The 12,926-nt window shown below is 40.5% G+C and overlaps 1 protein-coding gene across 3 annotated transcripts in view; it reads right to left on the bottom strand.

The window, feature by feature from the left end:
* The window catches only part of CARMIL1 (capping protein regulator and myosin 1 linker 1), a 227,789-nt gene that overhangs the window by 62,067 nt on the left and 152,796 nt on the right, over positions 1-12,926 (bottom strand). For all 3 annotated transcript variants that reach the window (XM_075213171.1, XM_075213169.1, XM_075213170.1), the window contains exons 24-26: positions 12,525-12,623; positions 10,003-10,131; positions 9,783-9,911 (exon numbers count right to left, since the gene is read on the bottom strand). In XM_075213171.1, the coding sequence (XP_075069272.1) occupies positions 9,783-9,911; positions 10,003-10,131; positions 12,525-12,623 (357 nt within the window). The remainder of the gene's footprint in view (positions 1-9,782; positions 9,912-10,002; positions 10,132-12,524; positions 12,624-12,926) is intronic.

The raw sequence follows: 12,926 nt of genomic DNA, 5'->3' as shown, positions 1-12,926 counted from the left end.
CTCTGATTGGTTGCTATAGGCAACATCCCCACTTTTTCAAACCCGCAGCTTAGTAAATCTAGCCCTTAATGTTGAAAGTGGAAGATCAAAGGTATTTACATGCTACTGATTAGTATTTAGTTATCCTAGAGAACCGGAGAATATTAGTCAATCTGATTATCAGTAATTGTGGACAGAGGTATAAAAATCAATTATAAATTGCCATTATGGTGGACAGTTGTTTTGATCCAGCTAGATATGGACCAATGACTTCTGTGGTACAGTATATAAACTGATACACACAAAGAAATCTGTCAACATATGAAAACCATATATAGATTTAATGCTGCTTGCTTGCAATAAGCAAGTCTTGTAGTGAACTTTTCAAATTCCTAACTCAGAAGCAATTCATACGAGTGTTGTTAATGTTATTTACCATGCATATATCTGAGCTTACTGTACAAGCCATGGAAATTAAGAAATGTTTATGGTTTAATGGGAAATATTCGGAATGCCTGAAAACACGGTCTGCTGATCCCAGCCTGGGGCACCAGCTACATAACTACAGGGGCTTCTTTAAGTCTGGATTGGATGAAATACACCAAGAAACAAGGTAGGATTCTGGCTTTGACAGCTTTTAAATGTCCTTATTTTCTAATCTACACATAGGCAGATGGTGAGAAACCCAGTATGACAACAGTAGGAGTGGGAAACTTATATCACCTTAGCACACACTAAGAAAGGGTTCCCTTGTAGATTACTGCAGTATACAGAGATTCTCTACTAGGCAAGGATGGAATGCATGTAGGAATTGGTTTTGAATTAAAAACATAGCATCCAGGGGAGGGCTGGCAAATTTTAACCCGAGGATCATGACTTGACTTAGCAGCCTATTAGGAACATTTAGGAGGAAAACAATGCAGGTGGCCCATTGATCCAGCCCAAGGAAGGCTACTATGGGACCAGCGCAGGGGGCAGATGCCCCCCCCCCCCCCTGCTCCCCGGCCCAGCCTGCCCCTGATAGCATCTACAATCACAATATTGAGTCACTTGCAGCTTTACTCTTCAGTGGAGACTCTGCACACTCAGAATTCGGAAAGAAGACATAGATCGCTATGCTGCCCTCGGAGTATAGGTTTATACCCTTAATTTTAATAGGAAGCCTTGATACCGTCTCCTATTAAAATTTTGTTCAAGCTGTCACTTCAGTCCTGAATAGGGCAAGGGCAAAACTGTTATCTCACACTCTTCTTGACTTAGCACCCACTGCTACTGTTTTTGCAGACAGTTCTTTCAAATCACGAATAGCATGTGGTGTCATCACCAAGAGAGGGGCTAGTGCAATGGATTGTAATTTTTTCCCCCACTTCACTCTACCCAGGCTCAACACAAAAACAGGAAGAATAGAGGCTCACAGAGTGTACACTCATAATTAGTCACTCCCATGGTGTGGGGACTTCATGGAGTCTTGAACTAGGGCTAGATTATCCAGAGTGCAGATGACTGCATAGCACGCAAACCAAGTGTATTATTGCTAGCTACCTGTCTCCTCTTTATGCAACTGCTGACTTGCTATGGAACAGGCTACATTAACTGCTCTGTGGTGCAGCTGTTGCAGAAAGAAGCAGCTATGCTCTTCTTTGTCTGGCAGTCACATAAATATGAAAGTGGACGCTACACAACTACTGTTGATATCAATAGTGCAGTCCAGCCCCTAAGGGACCCGGAACCTTTCTGTTAGTTATAAGAAAATAGAAGTAAAACGGTTCCAGTCACTAACATACAGGGTGTGGGTACAAGGTCCCATCACGCTACCATGTATTAAACAATCCAAAAAACTTGACAGCACACCATAAATCGGTTTAACTTAAAGATCCCTTCCGAAGCCTTGTACCTACTTAATATAATACCTTACTTACCTTCTACTTATATAATCTGATCTATAAGTTCTATAGAAATCTATTGTAAGGTCAAACTTTTTGAATAATTTAATTTCAGTTTCATTTCAATGTGTCAACCCAGAATTTAGGAAAAATTAAACTTAATGTACATGTGTATTTTTTTCAACCATGTTAACTATGTTCATTTTGACATAAAAGCTATAACTATGTAGCAAAAGTGTGTATTTTTGCTGCAATTATTTCAACACATTTTTTTATTGGTAACAATGACATCTACATAACACATCACAATGTTGTTGGTTTCTAGCAAATACTACTGTAGTACTTTATAGTACATCAGAGGCATGTCCTACATCAATTATTCAGACTAATCAGCCATTATTTAGCACTGAAATTAGCATTTTCTGTTTGTTCAATATCTTCTTCCAATCCATTGCCATTACTTTAATTAAACCAAAATTATATCAATATAAAACATGGACAAAACCTTGTCCAAGGTGCCTCTATGGAGCGTAAGACCTGGTCAAATGTCCCTTCTCACCTCTTTTGTCCTGCTGCTTCCAGTCTTACTTTTTTCAGCACCTAATTTATCTAGATATGTTTTATATACAATTAGATATGTAATATGATGACTAAAGACAGAGAAGATTAATTTGGCCATAATGAGAATAGGAAATTGAATTTCTGAGTAATGTTACATTACATTTCCCCCTCAGCTAGCTTTTTAATTTAGGTGTACAACGAGACAAAGTGATGTCATAAAATTAAGTACAAATGTAGAAAGATTTGCTTTTGCCTTATAATGTTAATATATTGTAATTTGTATTAAAATTGTCTGATTTATTTGAAATGCAAAGTTCCTCATGTGGTTAAAAGAAGCATTTCAGATACACCTAACCCACTGTGCAGTGAAATTATTAATGTCGCTCACAAATGAAAGACATGTTGTGTGGCATTTAAAGTGTAATTGCTGATTAACCCCGAGTCATTATGCTTCATCCTATCATATAGACTAGAATAAACCCTTGGTATCATGTAACTAGTTTCTATATGTACTTATGTTTCTGCAACATAAAAATAAGATGGAATTTTATATTCGCTGGTGAACACTGGCCAACAAATATATGTGCTGTGTTCTCTACCCAAGCAATCCGTTACCTGCTCAAACAATAGTTGATCACGCTAGTTACTTGGTGAGCAGACATTGACTTGTGGGTTATCCAGCTGCATTTTGCACAAATTACATTGATCAATTAAAGTAACTTGTCAATTGCTACATATGCTTTACAAAAGTATAAAAATACAAATATGTACTACATTACATCACTCAATCATTAATTAGTTAGGGCAAGTTAGACATTGAAAGCAAATGTCTGTCTGGTTGCTATAGGTTTGGGCACATTTGCACATTACTAGTAAACACTAGTATAACACATAGGAAAACTTCCACTCTCCAGCTGCCACGCTTTTCCACTAAGACCCAGAATAGGACATTTTAGTGCTGTTCCAGGTCTTAAATTGAAAGCTCATTGTAAATTACCATTGCTTAGTTATGTTTACAGCAATCTATTAGTTCATGTGTGAGCCTCTATCAGAAGACTAAAATCGATCTAACATCATTGCTGACTCTTTTTTGGTTGAGCTCAGGAATATTTCCAATAGAGTAAAAACTGTCTGTAGTACAGCTTTAAGATCCACCTGAAGTATGCATAATGACCGGCAACATTCTGTTATGTAACACAACCAGCGCCATTCTGCAGGGTAGTATGTCCAGCATGATTCTGCAATGTATGAAGACCGGCATCATACTTTTATCATGACCAGCATCATTCTGCTATGTGTAACCCCATCACTGTGTGTGGTCCTGGGGTGATGCATCGGTGGGTGATGTACTTCCTCACTTGTACATTCCTCTGCTCTGGCTAGCTCTCTGGCATGGGTATAAATGATCAGGGGGTCCCCACACATGCATGTTTTCAGCAATGTCTCTTTAAGGTGTTGGGACGCAGGTGTGGTAACTTAGGGTGCAGTGCAAACAGATGTTTCAATGACTTGGGCACAAGCACAGTTTATCACCCCTTCTTTGTGGGGGCTTTATCCATTGGGTTATAACACATGCTGGCTGTGCTCTTTCTGCTCCTCCTGGCATTCTCACACTTACTGGACTTTTCACAGTTTCTGACACGCTCACTAGTGTCGTCTTGCAGCCTCTTCACTCACCCCATGGTCTATAACACCCTCTCTGGTGTCCTCTCTGCCCTTCTAGATCACATTAAAATTAAATATGGCTACACTGTGTCTTGCAGCAACCTTAATCTATAGGGTCTCTTTACACACTCTCCCCTCTTTAGACATGTTGGGCCTGATTCATTAAGGAGTGTAAATGGCGAAACGTTGCGTATAATGCGCACAATTACTCTACACATGCCCAGTACTTGACCACACGCACAGAACGCAGCAGCTTACAATCAATCTTCGAGTGCAAAGGAGGTTATGACAGCTTACGACTGCAGGGGCTGGTGGGGGAGGGGAATGAGCGTAGGCACGTAGTCAATGTACAATAAGGGAGTGTCAATCTCAAGTGCATGCAGCAGTGTCCTATTCAAGCTCTGGGCATCTGAAAGGTACATGATTGTCAGTCCTATAGCACCAGTTGTAGGTCTGCTATAAGTGCCAATTACTAGTGATGACTGATGAGTATGCATGTTAGAACATTTGTCTGCAATCAGGACCAACGCTAAAAATGTATTTTATGTACAGTAGACATTAAGACCATTCTAATAAATGTATTTTGTGTAGAAAAGATAAATAAATAAAAATATTTTTTAATGTTTTGTTATTCATGACCATATTATTATTAACAGGTAACATTAATTGATTCTTTTGGGACTTGATATTCCACATATGTATTGGACGTACGCTGCAGTGTCTTGCTGTGAAAGCAGAGCAGACCTAGATCCTTATTCAGCAACATATGTATCTTCAGATCCGTTAAATACAGACGTGCGTATACCCTATGTACGTGTTTGTTTTTTTTTTCTTTTTTAAAACAAATGCACATTACATTCGTTCTGCATTTGTTTGAGTCAGGCCCGTTGACTCAATATGGCAGTGACACCAATTCTTTATTTGGCTCCCCCTTTTATACTCTCAGGGGGTTCTTCTTTTTTATTATGGGGACCCCTTCTTGTGGCTCTTCAAACTTGGGGACTCGTCGCCCTCTTTATAAGCAGCCACGCTGTGAGTATTTTTAAATACTCGATGCATGGTAACATCCCCCATCTGATTGTGCTGTATGAATGCTCTTTTCCATGTTATATTTAGGGGTGTGCACCGGCCACTTTTAGTGTTTTGGGTTCTGATTAGCTTGAGGTTTTGGGTTCTGAATTTGTTTTGCCAAAACACCTGATGAAAGGTTTTGGTTCTGATTTAGGGTTTTGGGTTCTGATTTATTTCTAAAAAAAGCATAAAAAGTGCTAAAATCCAGTTTTTTGTTCACTCCTACGCTATTATTAACCTCAATAACATTCAATAACAATCATTTCCACTAATTTCCAGTCTATTCAGAACACCTCACACCTCACAATATTGTTTTTAGTCCAAAACGTTGCACCGAGGTAGCTGGATGTCTAAGCTAAGCGACACAAGTGGGCGGCACAAACACGTGGCCCATCGTAGGTGGCTGTGTAGGCCTGAATGGCCTTTTTCTGTTCCTCCATCCTCTGCAGCATATAGAGGGTGGAGTTCTAGCGCGTTACTACCTCTTGTTTTCGTTGATGACAGGGCATTTTCATTATGTTTTTATTTGGCAGCAACAGCGAACGTAATTTATATACTTTAATATTTGATACAAAGCTTTCTGGACTGCATAATGGAGTGGCCCCGTTACCCAATTTGGTACCGGGGCCACAATACCTCCTCCAACTGGTCTGAATTCCACTGCACAGATGGCTGCTCCTACATCCTCTGCAGCATATAGAGGGTGGAGTTCGAGCGCATCACAACCTCTTGTTTGAGGTGATGGCAGGGCAGGTTCAGACTTTTTTGATGTAGCTCGAGTCTGCAGTAGGCACTGGCAGAATGCCAAAAGTGTCCAGCAATTTTGCGCGCCACCGCAAGCATCTCCTGCACACCCCTGTCACTCTTGAGGTAATGCTGCACCACCAAATTAAGGGTGTGGGCAAAATATGGGACGTGCTGGAAATTGCCCATATGTAATGCCCGCACAATGTTACTGGCGTTGTCTGACACCACAAATCCCCAGGAGAGTCTAAGTGGGGTAAGCCACTATGAGATGATTTCCCTCAGTTTCTCTAAGAGGTTGTCAGCATTGTGCCTCTTATTAAAACCTGTGATACACAATGTTGCCTGCCTTGGCACGAGCAGTCGTTGTGGAGATGCTGCTACTGATGCAGCTGCTGCTGTTGCTGCGGAAGGCGATGCATCTACCCAGTGGGCTGTCACAGTCATATAGTCCTTCATTTGCCCTGAACCACTTGTCCACATGTCCGTGGTTAAGTGGACAGTGGGTACAACCGCATTTTTCAGAGCACTGAGGACACTTGTTCGTACTTCTCTGTACATCTTTGGTATCGCCTGCCTAGTGAAGTGGAATCTCGACGGGATTTGGTACCGGGGACACAATACCTCCATCAACCGTCTAAATCCCACTCCACTGATGGAGGACACCGGACGCACGTCTAACACCAACATAGCTGTTACAGCCGCAGTTATCCGCTTTGCAATAGGGTGACTACTGTCGTACTTTGTGCTCATGGCAAACGACTGTTGGACGGTCAACTGTTTGGTGAAAGACGTAGCAACTTTCCCTCTGGGAAGATGACCGACTACCAGCAGCAACAGCAGCAGCGGCAGTAGTAGGCGTACCGCTGCAGGATTCCTCGGATGAATCCCGGATTGAAGAGGACTCAGTCTGGCTGGTGACATGGCCTGCAGGACTAAATCTGATGGAGATCGTGGAGGAAGTTGACGAGGAGGGTGTTGGTGGTGTGTATCCAACAGGACCAAGGGATTTAGGTGTCCCTGGACTGATGACGGTCCTAGCCCCAGTTCCTGAACTAATCACTGAACTATGAAGGTTATTCAGGTGACGTATAAGGGAGGATGTCCCTAGGTGGCCAAGATCCTTACCCCTGCTTATTTGAGCTTTACATAAGCTACATATGGCCATACATTTGTTGTCCGGATTGGGATAAAACTAATTCCAGACCTAAGAGGTGAATTTCTTGGTCTTCTGACCAGGCATGACGATGGGCTTTTTTCATCCCATGGACATCAACTTTTTACCCCCCTGGTGCCTCATTTAAAATAACCACATCAGCATCCTCCTCGTCAAGTTCCTCCTCAGCGCCAGCTACATCAATAGCCTCCTCCCGGTGTACAACATTGACACCTTGATTATCCAAATCTGGATCTACACTGTGGGTGATCCTTCCAGCATATGCAGAGGGCGTGCTGCAAATGGTGGAAGGATCCACCTCTTCCCGCAACCACCAACACCCTTGGACTCGCCTTGGGGATTTGTGATGTCATCTGTTTAGAAGGCAGAGTTGTTTGCTGTGTTGTTGCTGACAGCATAACTCTTTTAAATTTTTTTGAGGGGAGGGGGGGGGGGAGGAGGAGGGCTTAGATTCTTGGGTGAAGCTGAACCACTAGTCCTGAACACGGGCCAGGGCCTAAGCCGTTCCTTGCCACTCCGTGTCGTAAATGGCATAATGGCAAGTTTACGTTTCTCCTCAGATGTTTTCAATTTTCATTTTTTGCTAATTTTAGTGAACTTTGGGTTTTTGGATTCTACATGCCCTCTACTAGGAGATTGGGCATCGCCCTTGCCAGACAACGTTGATGGCATTTCATCGTCTATGTCATGACTAGTGGCAGCAGCTTCAGCATTAGGAGGAAGTGGGTCTTGATCTTTCCCTACTTTATCCTCCAAATTTTTGTACTCCATTATATGCAGCACAAGAGAGCGTACCCCTAAACCACACACACTTTGGGACTGCAGAAACAGTGAACGTAGTAATATAGATTGCAGTTCCTATTTTTTGGACTGCAGAAACAGTGAACGTAGTAATATAGATTGCAGTTCCTATTTTTTTGGACTGCTGAAACAGTGAACGTAGTAACATTGATTGCAGTTCCTATTTTTTGGACTGCAGAAACAGTGAACCTAGTAATATTGATTGCAGTTCCTGATTTTTGGACTGCAGAAACAGTGAACGTAGTAATATAGATTGCAGTTCCTATTTTTTGGACTGCTGAAACAGTGAACGTGGTAATATAGATTGCAGTTCCTATTTTTTGGGACTGCAGAAACAGTGAACGTAGTAATATTGATTGCAGTTCCTATTTTTTTGGACTGCTGAAACAGTGAACGTAGTAATATTGATTGCAGTTCCTATTTTTTTGGACTGCAAGAATATATTGCTCTATAATATTTTTTTTATACTTTTTTAATTATTTTTTTATTTTATTTATTTTTTTGGTATTTATTTATTTATTTTACATTTTTTTTTTTTTAAGATTTTTGGATAATTATCAAATTACTATGGACTTAGCAGAAAAAAATACAAGACAAAAGCACCACTGGACTCAGCAGGACAGACACTGGCCAAAGCACCACTGGAATCAGCAGGACAGAGCACTGGACAAAGTACTACTGGACTCAGCAGGACAAAGCACCACTTGACTAATAAACTAATCAGCAGGACAGAGCACAGGATTAGAAACAACCTCCCTCTTCCACTAACCACCGGGAGAATGAAGATGGCGGCCGCGAGCGGGGCATTTATGACATCCGAGTCTCGCGAGATCCGACGCGAGACTTGGATGTCATAGACTCGTTTTCGAGTCCTTGGGCGGCCGGAAGTACCCGAACAGTGCTCGGATCCCGTCGGATCCGCACTGTTCGGGTGGGCTCGGATTAGCAAAATCCGAGCCCACTCATCTCTAGTTATATTTCCCTTTTTTAGCTGAAAAGTAGACTGCACATTTCCAAGAGTAATAAAGTAACCACTCTCACATAATGCAATATTACAATATGAGAAGAGCTTCAAATATACGTAGACAGTGTGTCTGACGTATCATTCACAGACAAGTGTATGATTCATGGACTGAGGAGACACGATTTGCTAATACCCCTAGGAATTATTTATGTAGATATCACCACTCAATTGCATCCATACTAATGAGGTCATTAGGCATTTTACGGATAATCCCATGCTGGCTTGGCAGCTTCTCATGCATTGAATCCTGGCAATTAATGTACATTGTGACATTTCACACACTGATGTCATCACCCACTTATCACTTTCATACACTAAGATCCTGAATAATAAATACATCGACTGCACAGTTTCAATTAAAAAAAAACCTCACCATAGCGTCTCACTTGAAACACATCTTATTAATTGGAGCAGTGATTCCCTTTAAGTAAATCAATGTTTTCTATTACAGATGTACTATGGCATAAATATCACATACATCACAACTAATACACTGCCAATAATAGTATTATACAACCTAATTTATGAAGCGCACTGGACGAAAACCGCAAATTACTTTGGTTTTGCACCCGTATGGTCTGTCCTGCACTCTTCAAGTTCTTCTTTTCGGTGCTCTGAGATGCCTCTAAACTAGAAACGTGCAGAGGTTTGAAAGAGGTGGAACAATTGGAAGAAGAACACTGTTCAAAAGTGTAAATGTTGCATCGAAATCCAACCTTCTACCCCCCTTTTCATTAAATTAACACTTTATAATTTTACTCCCAAAATACTGTCCGGGCTTAGTTCATGTCTCCTCACATTACATCCTGTTAAAAGACACACAGGGCAATAAGCAATACATACAAGCAATAATCTTTACTTTAACAAGTATCTATACCTTTAGCTGCTCATCTACAACCCTCGTAACTTCACCCGCCATCGCTTCCAACGTCTCTTGAATTGGGGTTGGTAAATTATTGGCTCCGGCACATGCTGCACCTCCAAGATGATACAAGTTTGGCAAAAGCTATAAACACAAAATAGAGATACATAAGGGAAAAATGTATGAAAAAGTTTATAAAACAACACGATGACCTGTCAGGATCACCAGCACTTACTGTTTTCGAATTCTTAGCATCTCGCATGAGTCTCTCTGCAGACTTGACATCTTCTAGGACAAAATCAATGCCACAGTTCCTCAGTGAGTTTAAATGGTCTTGAACTTTGACACAAATTCGGTCAATCATCTATAAAGCAGGAAGACACAGAGCTGTGAACACTACCCTACATCCTTGGAAGACACTGAAGAAATTGCATTTCTGAGAGAAAGCACTAAAGATAAATAATACTTAAAGGAGCATATTCAATTGTCCGTGTTACTTGCAAAAGTAACACGGCGTTAAAACTATTACTGTTATTACGGTAATTTTAAGCCGGATTTCAGCTTGCAGGTCCCTGAGCTGCGAGCTGAAAGCCAGCGTTAAAGGTACCGTAATAACGGTAATTATGCGCACTAGTACCGTAATAACGGTAATAGTGCGCACACAGCGTTACTTTTCCAAGTAACGCGGACAATTGAATATGCCCCAAAATATTTTATTGCCACATTTCAAGCCATTAATTGTTCGAGGGAAGCAACTGAGAGCAAAAAGGCTGCTGTGCTCGTCCCACCAGCTATGTCTACTGGTTTGAGGAAAGAGATCAATTGCTCTCTTAAGGGAGAAGCAACATGAAACTTTTATGCAAATTATTAAATATAGCTTTTCCCTGCATGCCTTTAACCTCATAACGTCTGGAGCTATTTTGCTACTTCGATGTCCAGACCAATTTTCACATATTGTATTCCTAGGAGCATTCTGTGTAATGCGAAAAACACTGTGTACTGCGCTACCCAGAGCATTCCAGAGACCAGGAACTCACTACAACAAAATTCTTATTGGTCCCAAGACTTGATTCCCATGCTGTCAATGACCGTGGAGGTCCAGTGGTGAAGGCATACTTGGTAATGGACGCAGCCATCTTTCATGAAAACATATACAGGCGTATGCAATAGTTTGGGCACCACTGATCAAATTGTATGTTCCACTGAATATCTAACAAAAAGATAACACAACCTCTGCAGTGTACAAACCTAAACATGACATATAATACACAATTACTATTTTTCTCTTCAATTAACAGATTGAAATGTAAATTAAACAGTACTTACGGCGTGTGCAAAGTTTAGGCATTCTGTCAATCAGTACTTGGTAATCCCTCCCTTGGTAGAAATCACAGCTTCCAAATGTTCTTATAGCCCGCTAAGAGTCTTTCTATTTTTACTTTAGGATTTCCCTTGAAGAATTCTTCAAGCTCAGAAACACTGTTAAGTCTTCTTGCATGCACTGCATGTCTGAGATCTCCCCACAGAGTTCCAATAATCTTTAACCCCCTACTGTTAAGGCCGTTTCAAAACCTTGATTTTTCTTTCCTGCATGAGCCTCATGGTTCAAACTGAGTTATATTTTGGATCATCATCTTTCTGAAATATCCAACCTCTTTTCAGCTTCAAATTCACTGACTTTGGCAAATTAGCTTTTCGTGTTTGTTGATTCTATTTTCTCTTCCTTCCACCAGAACAATATTTACTATGCCCCTTGCTGCTTCACAAACCAAAGTAAAATCCATCCACCCAATGCTTAATAATTGGCAAGGTTTTCTATCCTTCAAATGTCTCACTTGTTTTTCTCAAAGTATCGTTTGTGATTGTGGGCAAAAAGTTACTGTTATCTAAGCATTGTTTTCATTCATTCAGATGTAGACTTTTGTGACAGGGTCATAGACAACATCTTCTGTCAACTCTTTCATACAGGTCATTTAAGCCACGTTGTACTGTGGAGCTGTAGACCACTACTATAGGGTCAGCTAAACCAATCTGTGAGTCCTTAGCAGTCATGTGATCTGCTCTGCCTATCTGACCATAAGCAGTTCTATCAGAGATAAGTTTTGGGTCTTCCGGGTATTCCCTTGACCTTCCAATTCCCCATTTCTTAATGAGGTTTCTGACAGTGGGAGCTCCAAGCTGGAAGTGCTTAGATTCAACTCTGGAATCATTTTCACCTGGCTTAATTTAAAGTCAATCGAGGCCTTAAAATCTACATATATGTATGAATCAACTGGAAGGGTGCCCAAAGATTTCCAGCTGCCACATTCACAGTTTTGTTTTGATTTTTTCAAGCTGAATTCGGCAAAGAATTTGTAAGTGTGCAGAGATATATCATGTTTAAGTTTGTACACTGCAGAGGTCGTATGATCTTTTTTCACTTAAAAGTCAGTGAAACATGGAATTAGACCAGGGGTGCATACAACGGTTAAAAAAATCATCACTAACTGTATAAACTCCATCTGCAGTATCAGTATTTTTCATATTTTTTTTGTTGCAACAGAGAAACAAATGTTTGGTTACCGAAGGTTACTGTACATTTGTGCTTTATCAACATTGATATTAAAAAAAATGCTTTAAAAACTATTGGTCACACAAAGTAAAAAAAAAAAAATACATCTATTTCTACGTTACTGATATTTTTGTAGCCTGCAAAGATGATTACATAATACGGCTGCGTAGAACCTTGACTGAGAACTGTAATGTAAGAGAGCTCACCTGCTGTGTAGTGCTGGTTACAATGCTCTGCTGCAGTCTATAGGCCTGTTCCTGAAGGTACTTTCTTGTCTCATGGTTTCTCAGCAAATAATTTTCAATCTTAAAAAAAGAATAAGAAATGGCATCAAAAGGAACCTATTATTACCACAGCAGACACAAAATATATGCTGACAAGAAGCACATCAATCTACCTCTTGAATGTGAACTTCATTAGAAAGGACTTGATTGTTCATGAGAAAAAATAAAACGGTTTGGTGACCTAGTGGGTGACTTAAACAGCATCTAACGACTTCTCATTGATGTCTTCGCTAATAGATTTCTATAGCTAATGATATGCATTGGAAAATGTTATCACAGTCAACAATAAAATGTTCAAGAGTTTATACGGAGGACCTACATTAA

The sequence above is a fragment of the Mixophyes fleayi genome, chromosome 5, assembly GCF_038048845.1.
Source record: "Mixophyes fleayi isolate aMixFle1 chromosome 5, aMixFle1.hap1, whole genome shotgun sequence".
NCBI classification, from domain to species: domain Eukaryota; kingdom Metazoa; phylum Chordata; class Amphibia; order Anura; family Limnodynastidae; genus Mixophyes; species Mixophyes fleayi.
The sequence above is the reverse complement of the archived record's forward strand: the minus strand, read 5'-3'. Positions and strand labels throughout refer to the sequence as shown.